Source organism: Pezoporus flaviventris, unplaced genomic scaffold (assembly GCF_033815535.1).
Source record: "Pezoporus flaviventris isolate CSIRO_AGI_PZ_B2104156 unplaced genomic scaffold, CSIRO_AGI_Pfla_v1 ptg000036l, whole genome shotgun sequence".
Lineage (NCBI taxonomy): Eukaryota > Metazoa > Chordata > Aves > Psittaciformes > Psittacidae > Pezoporus > Pezoporus flaviventris.
Genome location: NW_026892584.1, coordinates 32214601 through 32238765, shown reverse-complemented (window position 1 = coordinate 32238765; position 24165 = coordinate 32214601). Strand labels below are relative to the sequence as shown.

General features: G+C 41.2%; 1 protein-coding gene and 1 long non-coding RNA gene across 5 annotated transcripts in view; both read left to right on the top strand.

Annotated features, from left to right (window-relative positions):
• Positions 1–24165, top strand: part of KCNK10 (potassium two pore domain channel subfamily K member 10) — an 85521-nt gene that overhangs the window by 2811 nt on the left and 58545 nt on the right. Inside the window, exons 1-2 of one of the 4 annotated variants that reach the window (XM_061463761.1) lie at positions 16693–16862; positions 17753–17810. The exons of 2 other annotated variants lie outside the window; for them this stretch is intronic. In XM_061463761.1, coding sequence (XP_061319745.1) covers positions 17759–17810 — 52 coding nt within the window. In that variant the 5' untranslated portion in view covers positions 16693–16862; positions 17753–17758. Of the gene's footprint in view, positions 1–16692; positions 16863–17040; positions 17177–17752; positions 17811–24165 lie in introns of those variants that run through there. One more of the 4 variants, XM_061463763.1, reaches the window with a different exon arrangement.
• Positions 12225–15231, top strand: LOC133274785 (uncharacterized). The gene is made up of 2 exons (XR_009745263.1): positions 12225–12696; positions 12785–15231. It is a non-coding gene; the product is annotated as an uncharacterized LOC133274785 (long non-coding RNA).

Below are 24165 nucleotides of genomic sequence, written 5' to 3'. Positions count from 1 at the left end.
ACACTCGCAGTGCAAAACTTGTATCTAATCTAAATCTGCCCTCTTACAGTTTAAAACCATTCCCCCTTGTCCTATCACTACATGCCCTTGCAAATAGTTCCCCATCAGCTTTCTTGTAGCTCCCTTTAGGTACTGTAGGGTATCCCTAGAGTCTTTCCTCCAAGCTGAACAAGCCCAGCTCTCAGACTGTTTTCATAGGAGAGGTGCTCCAGTCCTCCAACAGCAGTGGATAATAAGTCTGTGGACTGTCCGAGGCTTGGTAGTCTTGGTGACATCCCTGTTATGAGCCCCCAGTAAGCAGCACGCCTCTCTAGAGAGCACATCAGGTCAGTAAGTGGGTGCCTCTGTACCTCTCAGAAGAGAGTTGCCTACTACTATCACTCGTTGCTTTTTCTTAGTGTACTGGTTGTTGCAGGGAGCAAGTCAGACTGCTCTACTAGGCTCCAGCATCTCCTGATGCAATGGGTCTTTCCTCTTAGTCTGCAGATCCATGGAGCAGTTCTGCAAGGGCACCACAGGCTTCAGGAGGTGGAGGAGGCTTCTCCTCCTCCTGCAGGTCATTCCCGTTGCAGGCTTCTATTCTGCGTTATTGGCTGCCCTTCCCTTCTGTGTGTGCTGGTGGGGGAGATTCTGGCTGTTGGGCTGTGTGTCTGCTGCAGACTGTGCTTGTAACCAGCTATCTCACTCCTTCTCAGCCTTCCTGACCTTACACAGCTTCCTCACCGCCTCCTGCAGCTGGGCCGCCTCCTGCAGGTCCTCCACCTGGGCACAGCTTTTCCAGGCAGCTCTGCTGCCTGTCCTGCCCCAGAAAAAAGGCCTAGGCACCTCCTGCAGCCCGAAGTCTTCACTGAAGCCTCTTCCTTCAGCAGCTCCGTCTGGGTGGAGGCACTGGCCTCCTACCACTCCTACAGCTCAGGTAGATGATGAAGCACCCAGCCGCAGCTGCAGTCTTTGCTCTCAGAGGAGTACTCACTATTTTGCCTGGCAGATCAGGTAGGATGAGTGCCCTTGACCTGTGCCCAGTTGCTGAGTTATGTGGACTTCAAGTTTCCCCACTTACTCAGTGAAATGTCCCTCCTTCCAATATATTGTGACACATTTGCAAGTGTAGATGGGCATCTGTCCCTACCCTGACACAGGCATACAGAACTACCGCCTTCTTGTTTACTTCAAAACAGCATTTATAAGCCAAGCTTGGTGTTTGTTTTTGTGGAGGAAATAAAGAAAACAAAGTATTTAGATAAAAAAGTTTGTTTATGTATTTATTTATTTATAGCCAACTTTCTTTTGCATGTTTAGCCCAGTGACAGGGTGAGTTTCCTCTGAAAAAGACTGCAATGTCTGGCAGGAACTATTACCTGCTCAATTGGGACAGAGACCTTTTCATGTCAAAACTCTGCTTTTTTGGGGATTTGGCTTTCTTGGAAGAAATAGTTTGTATGTACATTGGAAAATTAAAATCTACACTTTTTCTGGAGAATCTGCTTATTTCAAGCCATTGATTTTCTTGCATGCTGTGTATGCAAGTAAGCTGTGTGTGAAAGTAAGCCCATGAATGCAGGCAGAAAACATCCCCAAACCAGATCTGCGCACCGTATTCACAGATGATTCTAGAAAAAGCCTAAATTCATCCCACTGTATACTTTATGATTTAAATAAATCTTCTGAGTTCTTGAGGTTTTTATTTGGCATCAGTGCCCTTTCTCAATGTGGATTTGTTACCTGCCTGTGGCTTGGAGTGTCAGTGTTACAAGCACCTTGCTGCCACTCACAGCAGGCTGACACTGACTCGCAGCAATCCCTAGCTGCTTCATTAGACCATTAACTTTGCAATCCATTCCTCTATGACTGTCTGGAAAGAAAAACATTTCTCTGAAAGATCGGAGGAGGCAGTGCTTTCAAAATGCACTTGAACAGGTGTCTGAGCAGGCTTTTTCTACTTAGGAAATTCTTGTGTCAAAAAATTGGAGTGGCTGTCATGCAATTGGTGTGAGGGGAAAAAAGAACAGACTTAATACCTACTGAATTTTTGTTTGTTTGTTTCCTTAAAAAACACCAACAAAACAAAACATACTTTTCCAGAGGAACAGTAGGTTCTTCTCTGTCTCACATTTGCTGCATGCTGTTTGGTCATATGGTTCTTCAAGTTATTTAAAATCATGTACAGTCTTGAAATATCATTGCAACTTACTAAATGATAGAACGTTATGGATTTTGGCAGGGCTGGAGACTCTTTCCCTTTCTTCATGGCAACGCATTTAGTTGTTTTGTTATTGTCTGTATGGCAGCAGTAGTCAAAGATTTTTCTAAAGCTTCAGTGAGAAAGATGGTGCAGAAACAATTCAGAGGAGATGGTCCATGTCTTAAAACCGGCAGCTTTTAATACTTTGTAATTTAGAATACCGTAAGGGAGCTAACTTAAAGTAAGAGGGAATGTGATAAGGAAGATGAGAGGAATTAGATATAGGAATATCTAATGATGTGAGGTTTATATGAACACAGTGTTAAACTGCCATACTATTTATCAGCTTAAAAGAAAAACTCTCCCCTGCAGTATGAATAACTACTACCAAACCCCCTTCAGGAAGCTGCTATACAACTATTCTTTCTCTTCAGATCTATGCAGAGTCTTATAATGCATCTATCCCTGTGATACAAGAATGTTTTTAAAAATGGCAAGGAAGAAACCTCCGTAAATTGTATAAGATGTTGTTCTTGGCTGTAATGTAAAACCTAGTAGATGTGGTGACTCAAGATCTGCTTATATTTATTCTTACACTGTGTCATTTTCTGTCTATCTACTGTTCCCATGAAAGTTTGTGGACAGGAGGCTTGTGCATGAAAAATTGTCCTTTATTAGGGCTGACTGCTGAGGGCTGTTCTTTTCTCACTTTTTTACTCGAACTGTTAGGTATTAAAGAATGCAGACTGCAATAACTAATGTAGTTATTGGAATTTTAAAGGAGAAAACCAATGTAAATGTCATAACTCAGTTGTCTAGAACATAAGAAATGCTTTATTTTCTAATAGATTTACCTCTGTGCCACAAGGAAATGCTTACTCATGGTAATTAATGAGAAACAGAATGAAACCATAGGTTCAATATTTCAGTCGTTATCAGAAAATTAGGACTTTGATTAGACATATATAAATGATACAATTCCATTAAATCCAGTGAAGCAATTCCTGTTACTCCAGCTTTGCCAAGGTCAGGAAGAGGAATTTTCGAGGGCAGCTTCAGAATTGCCTACAAAAGTCAGTTACAGATATCCGATGATTTTCCACAGCACTTTGATACAAATTAAATATCTGCATGGATGTGAAATACAGTTTTACTAGAAATAGGCTGAAATTCTCAACTGGAAGAATTTTGGGGGGTTATTTGGCTTTGAAAAGATACTGTAATGATACTGCCTGTGTAATAAAGATGCAGGAAACAGAAAATCTTGCGCATGCTGTGATTATAAGTAATAGCAATTTCATTCAGGTTAAGCACTTCTCTAACTATTTGTGAAAGAATTCAATGGGCAAGAAAATGTCAGGAATCCAACACAAGTGTGTGAAGTTTAGCTGTGACAATGAAAACGTCTAAGAGTAATTTTTATGTGGAATCATTTTATTAATACTAAAAATAAAAATCTTGAGAAGAAGTGCCAGAAGTACTTTCTGTTACATTGTTTAAGGCTCCACTTCATCTAAAAGTTATATTCCAAGGAAAACATTTGCTATTTACTATATTTGTGTGTTGTTACTGACATCATAAGACTTCAGGAATATCAGTGTTCAGATTTAAACAGAACCTGAATGCTACTCATTTAAAATCTGGTATAAACCCTTTTTTTTTTTTTTTTTTTAATTTATTCTTCCTTCTCCTCCCCCACCTATTTTCCCCTTCCCATTTACTTATTCTACGCATGAGAAAAGAAAGGGACTTCAGTTTGATGGATGTTTCAGAAGCCCAAGTGTCAGGATGCACAGAGTCTGTTTATAGCCTTGTCAGTGACTTTTCTGACCTTGCATATACCAATTCAGGTGTCTGAGTAGGTTGCCATCTAAATCATCTTAATGTGATTAGTAGTTGGTAGAAAAAATGGAGACACTTGGTGTTAGTGCAGTTGTCTTCATTTTTGGGATTAGTCTTTTTGCACTGTGCTTATCATCATTAGAAACAGAAATTACATCTATCCTTTGAATAATAAATGTAAAAATTGGAGATCACATAGTATGGGTGAGATCTAAACACAGAGTAATATTTATCCCTAATCTAATTTCACAAGGCCAGTGATTTTTAATATTAAACTTGAATATCTATAATAGTCTATAGCAATTCTACACAAGATTAGAAGGGGTTGAATTTGCTCTGAGTAAATCAGTTATACAATGTAGAAGGAAGGTAAGACTAGGATAGGGAGAAGTCATGTTATAATGGTTTCTTTAATGACAGATATCATCACATAGATCTCTTCCACAAGCTGTTGAATCTCTGAAAAGTGTGCTTTTATTCTTGCCACATTCTCTAAAAGCTTTCTCAAAAATTCAACTCCTTAGATGGCTAAAAACCTTTGAATTCATTGTCAGTTTATTAGTGTTGTACCATTGTTAGTCTCATGCTCTTCTATTCACTTTTCAGAAGTCAGGTTTCCCATTCCACCAGTTCGTTTTCCTTCATATATTCTAGCAAGGTCTATGCTAGAACATTTACCTGATTCATACGGATTTTATTTTCCAAGACTTCCCATATGAAGTTAGTAATTCCATGTTTCTTTCCTCTTAACATCTGCTGTTCATAGTAACAGTTTGTCCTCTAATGCATGACTTTGAGGTTGGTGCTACTAATACTGTGTTCTAATCAGGACCACACAGATTTGCAGTATTACTAAATACTTTCCAAATTATAATCTGTTTTTTTCTCAGTATTAGTAATACCTTCCAATTTTATTCATTCCCACATCCTATACATTATAAATAAGCACAATTAGCTATTTTACAAATGTACTATAAAAGTATAGAAAGTCTTCCACGATTGGTCTTCCAGATCTTCACCAGTAGCCTCTCCCAATCCTTGTAGTTTATATATCAAAAAACCCTGTTTTGTATCCCTTTTAGCTAAGCACATCTCACGAACTAGTCAGGTTCTATTAGATTAATAAAACCTTAAGGTTCATTGCATATACTAATTACTTTCACATGCCCTTGTTTTCTTTAAAATATATCCTTGAAGAGTGCAGAGATCAAACTAGCATGCCTGTTACTACCTGATCAATTTTCCTTGTTTCTTGAATACAGATACTATATTCACAATATTCCAGTTATTTTATATCACCTTGGGCTTGGTAGCTCGGTTATGGTTAGTCATGTTCCTCTCCCCCATACAATACTCTTTTCTTTTTTGTGAGTTTTCTCAGTGCTATGGAAAGATTACTGGAGAAAATTCATTGTGCTGTGAAACTTCATAAGCTTGCTCTGTCTGATAGATAAAGACCAGTTCCTCACTTTCATCTGTGAAGGGCTAATACACCTGACAACCATAAGATAAGATGCTCTTCAGTTAAGTGTCCAGTAAACTATACATTAATACCACAAGTTAGAAAATATTAGTAGGTTCTTTCCACCTCAGCAGAAGTTACAGGGAAGGAATTTCTATTCACCTTACTGGAGTTGTAGTTATTTGACTCTTAATGGTGTTTGTAATCTTATCTCTAAGTCTAGGGATTGAGGATATAACAATTTAAGACAAAAGTTACTTGATTGATTAAAGCTTAATGTGAGTTATAAATTGCCTCAGTCATTCTCAGTCTTAAGAGCATTAACAAATTTTAGGTGAATAAAACATCTGGGCAGGAAGATGACATATGTAAAACAGAACACTCATGATCAAACCCAAACAGAGGAGAATGCAAGGCTTGCTATAAGACTGATGTTTTTAGATATGCAGATAAAATATAGATATATATTATGATATATATGCAGATAGTAAATTCAAGACTGTAGGAAAAAAATCTTTGATTTACAAAGTACAAATGGGCATGGGGGTAGTTCAACCATGTCAATTCTGCTGCTTTTTCTTTACATGTAAGAAGAATAATATTCATTGAATAAACAAAGAAAAAACCCACTTGTTTAAAAATCCATCCCAAATCAGAACGAAGCAGAACCAAACCAAGTCCTATCTGCCTTGACAACGCCACACCTCTGAAGCAGAAAAAAAGCTGTTGAAGGGTCAAATACCACCTCATTTGTTTTAGAGTTTGTCAAGGCTTAAGTGGGTGTTGATTTAAGTGCTTCAGTGAATTTTCTACAAGAAGTGGGGAAACAGGAGGATCACAGCTTTTCTGTAGTTTGCCTTGAGTGTATGTCTTCACCTGGTTTTGAGAAACGAAGTGCATTATGATTTTGGAAAGCATGGAAGGTAATGCAAAAAAAAAAATCCTTTATAACTAATGTTGCATTAGATCTTTAATGGGCATATCTGTATTTCATTCAGTTTTGGCCACTGCTTCTCAAGACAGTGGAATGAAGATCAAAAAGACAAAGAGAATTATGAGAGAAAAAGGAAGCTGTCATACAAGGACAAATCAAAAGGTTTAGATTTCTGTGATTTCACAAAATGAAAAATTTAAAAGCCTTTGTGATTTATTCTTTTTGGACTGTTAGAAAATCAAGAAAGAGATATTTACTGTATCTCATATATATATATCCTATATATATATATATCTGTATTTATATAGGATGATACTGTATTGCCAGAAAGTAATATGAAGTGCTGATTTATAACCCAGATAGCCAGCATGTATAGTTTATAAAAGTTTGTTGTAATTGAGTGGGAGGGTGGTTTTATGCAAAGATTTTGTGTGGAATAAACTGATGGAATAAGAGGCATATTTTTACCAAGAAAAAATGTTAGTAGTGGATCTATATGTCTTGATTCTTATATTATTTCTTTAATAACAATATTTTTAATATACCAGTCTAGGTTCTTATGTCATGAAATTACCCTATTTTTCTGATTAAATGCTTGGGCTTTGTAAAATCTCTTCATTTCTCACTGTATTCAGGATTTTCATGAAATTAGATGAGATACTAGACCATTCTATATACCAATTACCTCATCTGTAAATGGCCATAATAATATTTATTCTAAAAGGTTTCCATGATTCACTTTTGCTAGTAGAGTGTTTTCAGATAATCAGCTGGAAGATGCTAAAGAAAATAGAATTAGCTATATTATGTTTCTCCTTGAAATATCAAGTGCAGGGATTGGCAAACGCAGTTTATTGATCTAGCAAGGACCTGGAACAGCAAGCCTCTATGCCCGTTTATATGTTTAGCATCCTCTAATGTTAGTAGAGTCAAATGTCTGTCAACATTTTTAAACCATTGCTGCTCTGAGTTTCAACCTGGCAAGAAAATTTGCACCATAAATGTACATTTTGGTACTACTTCTGAACTCTAAAATGGAGTCCATTCCTACCACTGTCTATGAAAATAGCTAATTATGATAGTGACAGAGCCTTCATTCATTGCATCACTTCCTTTACTGAAAATGTTTGCCAGTGTAGTGCTGTGCTAAATTATTTTCTTCTTTAATTCCATTAGCATGGTTATAGTACTGATCGATTTGGTGATGTGCGCTTAAAATGAGATCCACAAGATATTTGGATGCCTAACTGCCATTGACTCAATCAGAATCACTTGCCTAAATACCTTTGAGATCTGGTGCTATAGGCATTAATAACTATGGATCAGGACTAATTGGTTTGGATTCCTGAATTCTTGAATGGTCAATTGGAGGTGTTTTAAAGCGGCATATTTTTCTTAGACTGAACACTCAGCACTGACTGAAAGCTGATGGTTTTTTTTTGAGGTGTCTTCAGCTGGGGATGGAAATCACTTGTCACTTTTGAAAGCTTTGGTTGACAGCTACTGTAATAAAACAGTCACCAATCCCCAATACTCTAGTATTTCAAATAAGTGTTCTAAATGAGAGTGAGAGTCTTTCCCTTAATAGACGGCCTTGAAAAACTATTTCTTTGTGACAATAAAACAAGGAAAAAAACTGGCCCATCAACCCCCCTCCCCCCAAAAAAAAACCCAAAACCCAAACCAACAGTCCTTATCTGAGTTGTACTTGGATTGTGTAATACAAGCAATTTTGATCTGACAGTTCAACAACTGTGTCAGATCTCTGGAAATTGGAGATTACATAAAATAATTGCATTATTTTGTATTGTAAGAAAGGATATTAGAACTACCAAATGGGATCTTTATAGACAAATACAATGTAAAGATGTAAAAAATATATAGTGGTTTATTGGCAAAATCCTGGAGCAGATTCTCCTGGAAGGCATGCTAAGGCACATGAAAATCAACAAGGTGCTTGGTGACAGCCAGCATGGCTTCACTAAGGGGAAATCCTGCCTGACCAATTTGGTGGCCTTCTATGATGGGGCTACAGAACTGATGGACAGGGGTAGAGCAGTTGATGTCATCTACCTGGACTTCTGTAAAGCCTTCAATACTGTCCCACACGACATCCTTGTCTCTAAACTGGAGAGACATCAATTTGATGGATGGACCACTCAGTGGATAAAGAACTGGCTGGATGGCTGCACACAAAGAGTTGTGGTCAGTGGCTCAATGTCCAGCTGGAGACCAGTGACGAGTGGTGTCCCTCAGGGATCGGTGTTGGGACCGGTCTTGTTTAACATCTTCATCACTGACATGGACAGTGGGATTGAGTGCGCCCTCAGCAAGTTTGCCGATGACACCAAGCTGTGTGGTTTGGTTGATACCCTGGAGAGGAGGAATGCCATTCAGAGGGACCTCGACACACTTGTGAGGTGGGTTGATGCCAACCTCATGAAGTTTAACCATGCCAAGTGCAAGGTCCTACACCTGGGTGGGAGCAATCCCAGGCACAGCTACAGGTTGGGCAGAGAAGAGACTCAGAGCAGCCCTGCAGAGAAGGACTTGGGGGTGTTGGTTGATGAGAAAATGAACATGAGCCGGCTTCAGTGTGCGCTTGCAGGCCAGAAAGCCAGCCGTATCCTGGGCTGCATCAAAAGGAGCGTGACCAGCAGGTCGAAGGAGGTGATCCTGCCCCTCTACTCTGCTCTTGTGAGACCTCACCTGGAGTATTGTGTGCAGTTCTGGTGTCCTCAACATAAAAAGGACATGGAACTGTTGGAACAAGTCCAGAGAAGGACCACGAGGATGATCAGGGGACTGGAGCACCTCCTGTATGAAGACAGGCTGAGGAAGTTGGGGCTGTTCAGCCTGGAGAAGAGAAGGCTTTGTGGAGACCCTTCCAGTATCTGAAAGGGGACTATAGGGATGCTGGGGAGGAGCTCTTCATTAGGGACTGTAGTGACAGGACAAGGGGAAATTCACTGTGAGGGTGGTGAGGCACTGGAATGAGTTGCCCAGGGAGGTTGTGAATGCTCCATCCCTGGCAGTGTTCAAGACCAGGTTGGACGAGGCCTTGGGTGATATGGTTTAGTGGGAGGTGTCCCTGCCCATGGCAGTGGGGCTGGAACTTGATGATCTTAAGGTCCTTTCCAACCCTAACTATTCTGTGATTCTATGATTCTATGATTGTTGAACAGAAGATCTCAAGGCCTTTCTATGTATTACATAGAGAAGTAACTGCAGCTGTTTTAGAGCTGTAGGGATGCATTCCTGAATTACTCCATAAAAGGCTTAAAGGATATGCGCATTCAAAATGCAATTTATGAAGGAGGCTGCCTGTAGACAACCTGTGACTGTTGGCTTGGGAGGTTAATGCACATTAAATTTTTCTGTTCTTCAGCATAAGTAACATACAATTCCCAACTCACATAACTTCTTTATTGCCTTTATATTCCCAGAGTACATATAGTCCTGAATTATACCATAATTATATATGGTGATATATTTCTTTTCATGGGTAGCAGAATGAAATGCACGTCACCTGTGGGTCTGTAGGCTGTAGCAGATCCACTATGAGAAGCCACTGCCTATGGGTTGATTCACAGTGAGCTTCTCACTTTGCTGAGAGTATGCCATGTGTGAATAACACTGCAGTCTCTTGCCATGTTGCAGCTAAACTGTTGTAATTCCCCTACATCTTCTCCCACAAAATACTATGAAACATGTAATGAGATGGAAAATAGTAGTTGTTGTAGAAGGTGATGTTATATACTAGGATGAACCTAGTCTTTTCATTGCTTTCTTTCTTAGCAAACCCACTAAATTCCACTTAGGGGGTTGTATTTGTATTTATTTTTCATGATTTTTTTTATGCATGTGCGTGTACAGTTTGTGTAGAAACTCAAATTGGGATGTGCCTGCTGCTAGGCTGCGCATCTTCAGAAATGCAGGAATTGCTTTTTCCTTTCTAGTATATTAAGACATGAGCCATTTTCCTGATTGTTACTATAGTGCCTGGCACACTATTCTTGTAATTAATATTAAATGATTTCTAATTTACACTCAGAACATAGCCCCATTCTTCCTTCCACAGAATAATAATTTATTGATTTCATTTTGCTTGAAATATTGTCCTATCTGAAAGTAATTTTCCCCTGAGAGACCCAGCACTAAAGTGCCAGTGGTGTGCATATACAGAGACCCACCAATTCTGAGTGTAAGCCTTTCAGGTAGCGGCTAAACTACTGGTTGCAAAAGTTTTACATCTGTGTGGCTGAAAAGATCCGTGTCCTAGGATACAAAGTAAAGGGAAGGTGAGGGAGAGTGCTGGAGGTGAAACTGCATAGTGAGCCTTATCTCATTCCATATTCCACAGCTCCATGCTGAATATCATTGCTTGCACATTTTGGGAACCGCTTCTTACTATACAAGCCATGTGAGAAATATGTTACCCAATTTAGAAAGTAGTAAAGCTCTCTAAGTACTGTAAAAGTGATGATGATTAATGCAAGAGTTGTAGTCAGCTCTTTAAACACTTAGTATAGCTTCTTTTTCCACTGCTGTTCAGAGAAGAAAAGAAATAGGCACAACTGAAAGCTACAGGAGGATGGGTCACAGTGAACGGTGTCTATGCAGACTGTTCCTGCCTACTTTAACTATTCTATAGCTGCATTAATCCCCACATTTAATAGCCTGCTGAGACGATACACTGCACTGGAAATCACTGAAAGGAACAGCTGCAGTTAGCAGCATACTTGTTTTTAAGAAATTAGTAAAGTTTTCAGTAAAATGGATGGCAAGACAACACTTCCGAATTGTCTTTGGCATGTATGGCCCCTGTCCCTGCCCTATGGGCTGATAAGGTCCTGTCATGTCTGCAGGAAATCAGGTCAGAGTACAGCATTCTTCCATGATGCTGAATTAGTTCTACTGGTCCTGCAGATTAAGAAGGAAATATCTGGGCTATGCAGCAATACAGAAAATAATCTGAAGCCTTGCCCAAGATTGCTGTGTGTTCTAAGTACAAAGCTTAGTAAGTGAATTTCTTATATCTGGAGGCATTAAACAAAAAGTGTTAGAGCAACAAGCGTATACCTAAAACTGTGCTATTTGGCTCTAATTTCCATTATCTATTCCAGTATTGCAACTTTATACTACTCCTTGAACAATCTCCATATGTGCAGTTGTGATTTAATGTATTTCTGTCATTCATTAAACACTTTTACTCATCTCTCCTTTAGTGTGAGTGTGGTGAGACACTGGAACAGGCTGCTCAGAGAAGTTGTGGATGCCCCATCCCTGGCAGTGTTCAAAGCCAGGTTGGATGGGGCTTTGAGCAACCTGGTGTAGTGGAAGGTGTCCCTGCCCATGGCAGAGCGATTGCAACTAGTTGAGCTTTAAGGTCCCTTCCAACCCAAACCATTTTATGATTGTGTCCCACCCACTTATTCTTACCCTTCTCATGTCGAGACCATCTATTCTCTGCTCCTTCATTTGCATCACAGGCTTTGGGGGTTTCCTGTTCTCCTTTCACCTCCTTACTAGCACAGTTGCCCATACTTCTGTTAGTACGTTCCTAATATTGACTGCCCTTCATCCACTGCCCCTCATTTTCTCTCTCCAGATGTTTTGTGTGCTACTCTTCCCCTGTGCCTGCTGCTATGTTCTTTTATAGTCTGCATTATCACTGCATTGACACTGCATTGCCCTGGCAGACCAAACTCTCCCATGGGGCAGGAGGCTCATGCACCGGGGAGGTCCATACCCGTGTCCGCTGGCACCGGGTGTTTCCGCCCGGCCCCCGGGGCGGCGGGAGCGGGCAGCCGAGCTGTCCAGGGTGCTGAACGCCACCGACGGACTGGGCTGACGTCTGCGTGTACTCTCCGTTTGATGGCAGCCGCAGGTGTGAATGGCAAAGAAACACAGGTATCTCCGAAAGCTAACCCCCAAATTTCCTGTTTAATATAGAGGAAAGTTATCAGCCTGCTAAGGTAAAGCATCATGTATCTATCTAGTAAGAAATCTTAAAAAATGACATGAGGGAAGAGAATAGTATTGCTGTAAAATGGATTTGGTGGCTTTTTTTTTATTAATCAGGCTTGCTATTTTTGTCCAATATCAGCCTTTGATCTTATGAGGATTCTTCAGGGACATAATGGAAAAACTGAGAGCCAGATTTTAATTCTCCCATGACTGTGATTCAGGAGTAATTGTACTGAAGTCAAATTAAACTAATGTGAAACAGATGTAAGCACATTCAGAAAGAGACTAAATACTGTGCAGGTTGAGGTAATACTTTTTTACATGACAGATCTTTTATTGGAAAAAAAAAACAGCTACATACTATTAGACTAATAATGTGCATGCACTTTTCCAGACACTGTAGTGCTCCTGGCTGTACAAAGGGATTGATATAACAGGTGTCTGAAAGCTGAAGTGTGGATAATGAGGAATAGTTACTAGAAAAAAATGATGATGAAGATGATTACAAGATGTGAACTAGGTACCCCCTCTTCTGTTCCGGCATTTAGAGGGTGGATGCTCAAAGTGGGTCTGAGGATATGAACAATGTGTTAAGATATGAGAGGCAGGATCCATAGCGTATTGTGTTTAGTGTCCCTATCTAAAGGAACCTGCAGACAGGCTGTGGTAACTCAAACAGGTCAGATTTGAGAAGACACCATCCTGGCAAAGGTTATTACTGAGGTGCAATTTTCTCAGGTATATTCACTGATGTCACTGAAACCGTTTCTGCCAATAAATTCTGTTCTTTGGATTAATCCCTGAATGAATGAAGATACAGCACTGCATGCTATGACTTAAAAAGTGGTAAGAAACTGCATGCAGTAGAAGGCAATAAAACCAGTAAGTTGCTTTTCCTTGCACAGTACATAGTAGTCCTGATGCTTAATTAACTTCCTGATTCCTAGATTCATTTCTAAAGCTTTTGAGAACCATCTGAAAAAAAAGTCTTAAGGTTATCCTAGAGAGAAGGCTTTGCAAGTCTTCCTAGACAGAAAGCTTCCTAGAAAATAAAGAAGTTATAAAAGGATTCTGCACTGGATCCTGTCCAAGTTCATACTACTAGAAGATGGGTCAATAGAATATAAAGAACAGGATGCACTTCACTTGGGTTATTCTCTGGTTCCCTTGGTCTGAGTGTAAATAACAGCACTCCTGTGGCAATAAACTGAATAAAGAATGATCTTCACATGTAGAAATACCAGATTTCAAACAACCATATAGTTAACCATGAATAGTTGCATACACAAATGAGCATGCTGCAATGTGATGACGCAAAGACTGTGTAGACTTCTCATCCCTTCAGTGCATCCCAGAAATTGAACATACAAGTTTAAGGTGATTTCTGTCTACTATCAAAGCATTTTTCCATTCCTGCTCACTGGATTTAAGTAGCTATAAGAACTATTTATTTGTCTGTTCTGCTATGGATTCGTTTGAGTTCCATCAGAACAACTTCTAAATCACTCATGCCATATTACTAATGAACAGTAAAAGTGCACTTAGCATTTTATTTCTTTTTTCAGTAAGCTCACTTATAATAGAAAGCCTTTTATCTATTGTGTTGTGACTGTTACAGGCCAAGTGCTGTAAGGCACCGATTCTCCAATAAAACCAACTATAAGGACAGTAAGTCTGAACAATGAGCCCTAAATGAAAAATTTAGTCAGACCAGTTTGATAAACTATTGGTATAAAGTTGAGTCCTGAAAATTCTCATGCAGGTACTATTTTAGATTGATCATGCTATAGTTATTGTCTTTTTTTTTCTTGGTGGTCTTTCATTTAAATATTGAACATTACTGAATCTACTTAGCTTGTAAAAGTTGACAGAGTAACAGCTTGAAACACTGTAGCTTCAAGGCAGCACCAGCTCTCCCTATCACAAGAATTCACCACCACTGAGGGGTAAAAGGCCTTTTATTTGCATAAGATAATAGTTACGTTTCTATGCAACAGCTGTGCTTCAGTGAAAGATGCACTCATTATGCCAAATCCATCTCTGGAGTAACCCCATTGATTTTAAATGACTTACTTTGAGATTAAACTGGCCCACTAGATAAAACTGCAGGTCTGAGGCATTGAAATAATTGAGCAAGATTTCCATGATCTTTAACATGGCAAAAAAATTGCAAATCAATTACATGATGTCATGCATTTATGTACCTAACAGTTCACAACTGATTTGCCACAAGGTTTTCAAACCATACAGCTAGAGCAAACTTTTCTGCAGAGCTGACAGACACTTTTGAGGAATATGGGAACATTAAGAGGGTACAGGGATATAGCATTGTGTCATTATTATCTTCTTACTGCTACTGTAAGTCAAACAAATATGAGATGTCTCTATAAGGTCAGTTTACTAATACAGGATTTATACGGCCACATGAAAATTCCTCTTCTTTAGACAGTGACAACCAGGATGTGTTTCCAGTAATGAACTACCTGAAGATTTCACCTCTAGGCTATAGACTTCCTGTGTATGTTTGCAGTGATCTAATGGTGGAACTCAAACAATGGCCTGTTTGAGTTCAGTGATCTTATGAGAGTTCTCAGTTGTCAGATGCCTGTGGCACAATACCCATCTCATCAGTTAACTGCTGTTAGTTATGTCACAAAGTAGTGCTTGGGTTAGAGTGTTACAATTGAGTAATATATGTCTATATGTTAGTGGTTCCCAGTAAAGTACAAGGAAGATGCCGTTAAACTGGAAACTGTTTCGAATGCTGAGGAAGTTATATACATGCTTATATAAGTTATATATGTATGCACGTATAAATACATAAATAGTTCTTTATTGATACATATCTGATAAGTGATCTTCTTGTGGGTTCAGAAGCCTTCTTTGAAGACACTTTGGTTATTGGAATCATTAAAAGATTTCCCAAGCATGATTCAAGCGATCACACAATTAGAAATGCCAACTGTCACTTTTGCTTCCATTCAGTTTGCAGAAGTAATATCAACAGGAATTCCAAAGCCTGTTTAGAATGCATCACGGTTTGCTTGCAAAGGGAATACCTTATGCTCCTGATGTCATCATTGCAATTATCTCAAATTCAAGTCTTACTGAGCAGGCTCATTATCATTCTTACCATGTCCTCCCTCAGAGCAGCCTCTCCCGCCTCCTCCTCTACAGCACAAAACAAGTGCCACAGGGGAGCTTGGATTAGGGAGAGACACCCAGCACCTCCCCCTAAGAAAACTTGCTGCATTATTTCCATCTAGTTTTATCAAACTACATACTGCTTTACAGGACCTTGCACACCACCACCAATGAAGACCTGGATTCACCAATACTGAATTCTCTTTCCTGTTTAGGGTTCAACAAAGACTGGGGACAAACATAGATGTGTGTATTTAGCTTAGGAATGTGGATATGAAGAGAATATGCCAGTTTCCACCACAAGATTTTCCTAAAGATACTCACACATTTCCGACTGCTTTTTTTGCTGTTGTTGTTGTTGTTTGTTTTCCTCACCAGGGCAAATTTCTTCCCTTGTCTTACAAGGTTACCTAACATCTGAGCAACAGATAGGAAAGCAAGACAGAACAGTTGATCAAAAAGAAGTACAGAGCAAAATGCAGGGGACAAACTGTGTCAGGCACCAGGTTTAAATCACAACCACGTTTCCTGAAAATGTAGGTCCTGGCTATGGACCTCAGTACTGATTCTGAGGTCTCTGACCCATGACCCACATGAATTTGTGGATCTCATCCCTAAACCATTCTCACTGAACAGTCCCCTTCACACAAGGAGCGGGTTTCTACTGTGGAAGAGAGGAGACAGGATAGGGTTAACCTCACACCGTCCTTCTTCAGGCCCCCAGAGGGGCTGGGGTTTTGTTTTCCTGGGTAAAGGAGGGGGAGCTGGGGCTTGTACTATAACTAGAAATGGAGATCTTGCTGGTGTTACCAGCCTGTTTTGGGTCTGAGGGAAAGCCTGGCAGGAGGGAGAGGAGGAAGAACGCAGCCTTGGAAAGCAGCGGCTGGTAATTGCACAAGGCAAAACCAAGCGTCCTCCATTTCCCCGAATCCCCCTGAGAGCTAAGGGGGGCTTCGAGAGAGAGTTCTCCAGCCTTCCTCCCTGCCCCCTCCCCGCAGCCTAGCCATATCTTCCTGCTCTGTCTCGCCAGCCCTTGCCTTGACACGAGGTGTTTGTCCCTGCTAGCAGCGCGGAGGGCAGCGGGGCCAGAAAGGGGAGCAGGGGTCCCCCGGCCTTCGGGTTGCCCGGTTCTGGTCCCCCAGAGCCTGCGGGGGCTCGGATGATTCCCTGCCCTTCCCCTCCCCCTGCGCTGCAGAGCCTCCTGATGCTGCCGTACTCCTGCCATGTGCTGCCGCCGTCGCTGCTGAGGCTCGTAGCTTAGCCGAGCGTGTCTCCGGCTGCAAACTCCGCCAAACAAACCTGCATCCTCCTCCAGGGAAGGATACCCAGTAGGTACCAGCCGGAACCTGCCCCCTCCCTAAGGCATCCCGCTACCGCCTCTTCCAAAAGACTCGCAGCTTCTCCCCACCCCCTTTTTAAAGCGCAGAGAGGGGCTCCGTGAATTCCCTCCAAAGCTATAGGGTGGCTCCCTCCTTCTCCTCCTCCTCCACCTTCTCCTTCTCTTCGTGCTCCGTCTCTCCTCGGCGAGCCGGACTGCTGCGGCAGCCAGCGGGGTCCTCCCAGCCTCGCCCAGCCATGCCCCTGCGGCTCGCCCCCCCGGGCTGACTTTTGTTACCCCTCTAGTGCCGGGGGCTGAACTGAGGTGGGCACCTTTTTGGTGGGCGTCTGAGGTTGGAGAGAATGTGCGCGTGTGGGAGGTGTCCCTGGGGCTGAGAGGAGACGATGATTCCCCGATCCTTGCAAGCCTGTGGGCTCGCCAGCACGGGCGCCCCTCGGGTGGGCGCGGAGGGGCCGGGCTGCAGCGGATACCCGCTACCCTCACACACATCTGCCGGTGGGCCGGGCTAGCCGGCTGTGGGAGCCTCCCCAGGAGCCAGCGGCACCCGGGACCCGCTGCCCAGCTCAGCCCCCTCCGTTCCCGCTCCCCCCCCCCCCCCCAAGACCCTCTCCGGTCCTCACTCCATTCTTCACCCCTGTCTCTGTCGGGGTGCCTGCACCCCTCCTCACCTCTCCGGTACAAACCCCACCACTCCACTCCCGTTCCCGCCCCTCCCCACCTTCTTTGATTTATTTGTGTATTTCTTTCCTTGGCAACCACCAGTTCCCCTCAGTCAAACAGCGCAGGCTCCCTATAATTTGAAATTAATTTGTTTGACTGCAGCATTCAGACAGGAAGGTTGGGGATTTATTTAATTCATTTTTCTCCCTGTGCAAAAAGGAAGCGATGAAATTTCCAATCGAGACTCCAAGAAAACAGGTGAACTGGGATCCTCAAGGTTGGTGATTCTCTACTACTATCATTACTGTAATAATAGCAATTATATTATTCCTTGTGTCTAGTGACTTGTAGGAGAGTATTTGACTCCAAATGGGAGGAGACGTTGGATGATTGTCTGTTTCCCATGTGCACTGCTCAGTATTTTTTGCTCAATCCTAGCGGCGCATTAGAAAATGCTCCTCAAATGTGGAGTTGGGTGGGTGCGTGGGTAAAACCTTTTCTAGGTGTAAGTTTTATAGTTCTATATTTGATATCTCTCTCCCCTCCGTTTTTCTTGAGTATTTTCATGACAAACTTGCCTGGGATGGCTGTGATCTCTGACTCACAGCATTGTTTGTTTTATCTGTGTCTCCTTTGTTGTTTCTAGTGATCATTGTCTCTGCTAAATGGGTGGTACAGGAGTGGACACAGATGTGACTGCTTCCTCAGGGCTCCTTCATGGCAAATGTTTGTTGGCAAGCAACTGGAGCAAAATGCTGTTTCAATATAATCCATAGTGTGAACAGTATAAAAAGACACATTAAATGGAGCCCAAAGGGACCTTTAGACTCCTTATTCTGTCCTGTTAACAACTGATCAGCCCAAGTGGATAGTTTGATTAACTCTATAGTTAGGTTTTGAGTCTGTCTTGGGGAGTGTGTTTATGTGGTGGTGAAAGGAGATTTACACCAGTGCAGCAGTTTTCAGTAAAATGATCTGAATGGTGTTTTAAAATAAACCATAATGAAATGCTCTCCTTTCCTGGCATGGGGAGGAGGTTCATATGCAACCTACAGAAAAGTGGCTGAAAAAAACCCTACTGGTAATTTGTATACTAGTGTGTCATCTTTCTGTGCATCAGTACAGGAGCAGAGCAGCTCGAAGCCATATGCTCAGATTTGCAGCAGAACTGCTGGCAGCTGAGCACTGTACAGCAGTAGTTGCAGGAAGTATGAAGTGATAGCACAGGCTTTCATTATTCATCTTTATTCCGCAGGTTTGGTTTTAGTGGTCAATTTGTCTGTCATCCTCTATGCCCTCATGTCTACCAAATGAAATGTTAGAAACAGTTTCTCCTGGTGTAGAAGGAATACAACAGAACAGACATCTTTCTGCTCAGCAGATCTGTTTGAAAATTATACACAATTAAGCTTTAGGTTAAATCTTACTACGTCTTTAATTAGGTGAAGGCTGAAATCGCCACATCAGTCTCCTCCACAGCTTCACAATGAACACATAGATGTTAGTGCTAACAGAGATCTGATTATTTCAATAACAGTATATTCCTTACCATAGGGTCAAAATTCTGCATGGCAAAAACTTGCTGTTCACAGGTGCTTTTCTGAATGTGTATTTGCTGTAGCTTCATTTTAATTCATTTTATGTGTTGCAAAATGTCTTTTAATGCAAAAACCCCTTTTCTCCTTTCCCCTGAGAAAACGCACAGGAGGCTGTACTGATGGCACTCTGTATGCAGCTCCTTTGCTTGGCAATCAACTTCAAAGCATATGGATCCAACAGGTGGTCAGTCACAATTTCCTAATGTCTCCAAAATGGTAGGGTACTGTGATAGTTAAAAGACCTTAAACCCAGTAGGTTTCCTCTCTGCCAAGCTGAATCCCTGCTAAGGACTGCAGAATTCTATCACTTATTTCTTCTTTGTATGTTGGCAGCATTAGGCAGGCAACAAGGGTGCTAATGGGAAGGAAGGAAGCAAAAAATGTTAGTTTCTAATTCTCCGAGGGACTCAGGAAATAGGTAAAATTTGGTGGAATGGAAAAAAGCAAACTGGTAAGGAAAAGTTGTCTAAGACCCAATCCGTTGACCAATAGAGGAGCAGTGCAATGATGTACTCACATAGTCCCACTGAAGAATTAGTGATGTGGGTAGAAGACAAGATGATAGTTCATTCCTTTTGAAATGAAAATAGATTTCTGTAGATGTAAATGTTAGCAAAAATCTACACAAAATCACTTAGAGCCCTAAAATGAATTTGATTTACAGTCACATATGTAGTCTGTGCTCTGGATGTACATGTGAAGAATGATGTAATGTTTTTCACTGGATGTGATATCCTTGGAGTTAAGGACTGAAGGAGCTTTTCTCAGATACAAAGATCAACATGTAGAAAGCTGGTGGTACAAGGATACAGCATCCTAAGTATTAAAAGCTCATGTCCAGTTAATGTTCATGCTCAAATACCAGTTTCATTTCAATGTGTATTGTATGATCATGCCCTGTTCCATTCATCAGACAGAGAACGTGCAATTTCCACAGTTTCGTCTAGTAGGAATTGTGCTAACTTATGCTAACAGTACTTGAAATACATCAATTGATGTTCCTGGCAAGCAAGTTAACAGTCCAGTGATGTAAGTGAGATCTATGGTGTCTCAAAGACTGTTTAGATCTGATTATTACAGGCAATATTTTCTAGAAACTATACACATTTCTAAATGCCAGGGCCCTTGTTGTGGGGATATGGCTTGCTGGTTTGGCATGGGACAGATGCTGATTTGAACCCAGGTCAGAATGATAGTTATTGAAATGAATTAATGCTCAAAGTCCATAATGCTGACTGAACTATAAATGTTTACATAGATAAATAGATTAGAGCCTGCTAGTAGCTTTCATCTGGCATAAAACTGGTATTCTCAGTTCACAATAGCAAAGATCAGTATACCGTAGAAAGACTTTGTGGAAAGAAGAGGTTTAAAAGAATAGAATTGACATGAGGGACGGTGCCTGACAGACAGCTAATGGGAAGCTGTTTTCTCAGTCATTAAAATTGAAAGAATAGGGCATGGAGACTGAGCTGTGCCTGCTGTGTAGTGTCTTCATTTGTCTTAGGTATAAGGTATATATCTGTGTGTTCCCTGTAAATGCTGAGTGTGTTGTCTAGACATACCAAGTATTTCACAAATCTGGAAGTAAATAGGGTCCAGATTCCTTCATTGAAGCTCCCTGCTACTCCAGGCAATCAAACTATGTAATCCCATTAACAAAGATCAAACTCCATCCCCAAAGTCACTGGGACTTGTCCCTGACATTTGAATGTGAATTATGGGAAAAATCTCGTATGTATTGATTAAAAAACTTACTAGTCATACCCAGTGCGTGAATGGGGTAAAAAATGAGTATAAAACCTAAGCAGGCACCTCAAGAATGTTGTAGGGAGAGCTGGACATGTTGAGTACGGGTGCAAGTTTTTACACTACCTGGCCTTACATTAAAAACAAAACAAAACAGCAAACAAATAAAAAAAACCCAACCAAAACCCCAAAGCCTGCCATTTGTGTTACTGATGGAATCAGCCTGGATATACACAATCATAAAACATTTGATCTGCCTATCACTGGTTTTTGCTTCTCTCATTTGGTGCAATTCAGGTAAAGCAATAATAACAGAAATTAGTGAAAGGCCAGATCTTTAGTTTCATACCTCATATAACTTCCCATTTATACATTTTGGAATATAAGATTGGGTTTATAGCAACATGTGCAGACATTAATTCTTGTAATTGTTCTCATCTCTCCTCTTTACTGCATTCCTCCTGCTGTTTGTTACACCCACTTGTTGTCTCTGCTTGAATTGGTTTATAATCTCTGCACATACGTCTTCAGACAATACCTAAAACACAGTGGGTCCCTCATCCTGACTGAGACATCTGGAAGTTACAGCAGTAATTTTTTTTTCTCCTATCTGCTGAATTATCTGCTTAAAATGGCTGTTTCTTTATAGAAAAGAAGGATAGATGGGACTGTTTCCAATATGCTCAGAAATTATTCCCAAGTATAAATGTTTTGCAGGCTGATGATGAGATGCCCTTTTCTCAGGGAAGGAAGTCTATCTTGGTGGTGCTCCATTTGCTGCCTAGCAAATTGAGTTCAGTCTTGTTCCATCCTTTATACCTGCGGGTTTTTGCTGTCATTGCAGTGATATGGATTGTCAAAGCCTTCTGAATTTCTGGGCAGATGTTTATCTCTACACAGACCTTTTGGAATGCTGAAGTTTTGATGTAACTTCGTTTCGCAAAGACATTTGTGTAGGATGGTTTTCTGCAGTTTGGAACCCTAAAATTCTGCATTTATTATCATTCTTACATTTAGCATAGAAGTTAGTGGTCCATGGGGGATTCAAGCTGTAGTTGAAACACTGGAGTGCCTCTTCAGAGGAACTCATTTACTGTTTAACCTTCAGTAAGCCACTTACCTTGGCTCCTTTTCCTCCCCTTTTCCTGCACTGAAAAATGGGAATGTTAATACTTCCTTAATGCACAAGTGTGTTGTGAAATATAATTAACTTGTTTAGAGCAATCTAAGATCTGCTACTGAAAGAAGAGCATATGTATTGCAATCAAATGCTAAAGCAATTAGGAAGGAGCAAAACAGCCTGTCATCATCCACAGATCACAGCAATTAAGAAATAAGGTTATCTCTGCACTTTACAACTAGAGGAAACTTGTATTATTTGCGCTTCCTTATAGACACTGAAGGCTCAATTGAGTTTCCCTTTAGAGGTATCTAGAGACCTTTGATATTCCTCAGCTGCCACTCCAGAGGGGCTCCAGTCTTCCATAGGTCCTGGGTTAACTGCCATGAGATTTCTCTAGCTGAGACACCTCAAGCAGCACTGGACACCTATAAGTGGGACAACTGAGCAGTGTTTCAGTGCTTTCATGCAGATATCAGGATGAGATCATCTATCCCTTGATGACTATTTGTTGGAAAATCTTCAGCATCAGCTACTCAGTATAAATTAAGCTGATGCTGCCTGCAGAGTGTTACAAAATGCTGCAGTTCCTGCTTTTTCTGTCCTTTCATTCAAAGAGACAAATGCAGAAGGCAAACTTGATTATAAAGGTATAGATAAGTAGAATGAGGGATGTTCATTTCTGTCCTCTGATTTCAGTAAGATGTATAAAAAGAAGTGGAGTGTAACTTTGAGCTAGACACACTCTAGTGTGCACTAGTCATTCATTTCTTAGTAGTTCAGTATAAGAAGACTGCTATGGAAAGCTATAATGTGTAAAAAAAACCCAAATAAGTAGACCTAATCCCAGGAAATAACCCATAGTCAGCAGGGTACTGACCATGTGGTACTTGTATCACAAAGTCATATTGGCTACTGACCCACCTGATACATCAGGACTCTGCTATGCCTAATAGGCATGGGTTGCAGAACAACTGTAAGGAGTCTAGAGAGATTTGAAGGAGAATAGGAATTGGATAAATAGGAGGACACTGCCTGAAGTGCATGGTGTAGGCACAGTAGCGCCAAACACAGTATGGTGGAAGATGTGGGGAGTTCGAAAAACAAATCAAAGAGAATGAAGAACTCAGAACTTTACTAAAGGTTGTATGGAGGGCTGATGAACACTGTGGACTCTAATGTAGTGAGAGATGGGAAGATATGACTGAATTATCAGGAGAGGAAAAAAGACATCAGAAAGATATTAGTTTGATGATTGTTTTTAGGGTTCCCTGGAAATAGAAAAACTAAGGATTAAAGTAAAATTAGTAATAGGGAAGAGACTGGACAGCAGTTTTCTTAGTAATAGTGAGGAAAGACTGAATTCTAGTCAAGGTAAGAAAGATCATAGAATCACAGAGTCATAGAATAATTAGGGTTGGAAAGGAAGTTAAGATCATATAGTTCCAACCCCCCTGCCATGGGCAGGGATACCTCACACTAAACCATCTCACCCAAGACTTCATCCAGCCTGGCCTTGAACACTGCCAGGGATGGAGCATTCACAACCTCCCTGGGCAACTCATTCCAGTGCCTCACCACCCTTAAAGTAAAGAACTTCTTCTTTATATCCAATCTAAACTTCCCCTGTTTAAGTTTGAACCCATTACCCCTTGTCCTACCACTACAGTCCCTAATGAAGAGTCCATCCCCAGCATCCCTATAGGCCCCCTTCAGATACTCGAAGGCTGATGAGGACTCCACGCAGCCTTCTCTTCTCCAGGCTGAACAGCCTCAGCCTGTCTTCATACGGGAGGTGCTCCAGTCCCCTGATCATCCTCGCGGCCCTTCTCTGGACTTGTTCCAGAAGTTCCATGTCCTTTTTATGTTGAGGACACCAGAACTGCACACAATACTTCAGGTGAGGTCTCACGAGAGCAGAGTAGAGGGGCAGGATCACCTCCTTCAACCTGCTGGTCACACTTCTTTTGATGCAGCCCAGGATACGGTTGGCTTTCTGGGCTGCGAGCTCACACTGCTGGCTCATGTTCATTTTCTCATCAATCAGCACTCCCAGAGCAGGGCTGCTCTGAATCTTTTCTCTGCCCAACCTGTAGCTGTGCCTGGGATTGCTCCTACCCAGGTGTAGGACCTTGTACTTGGCATGGTTAAACTTCATAAGGTTG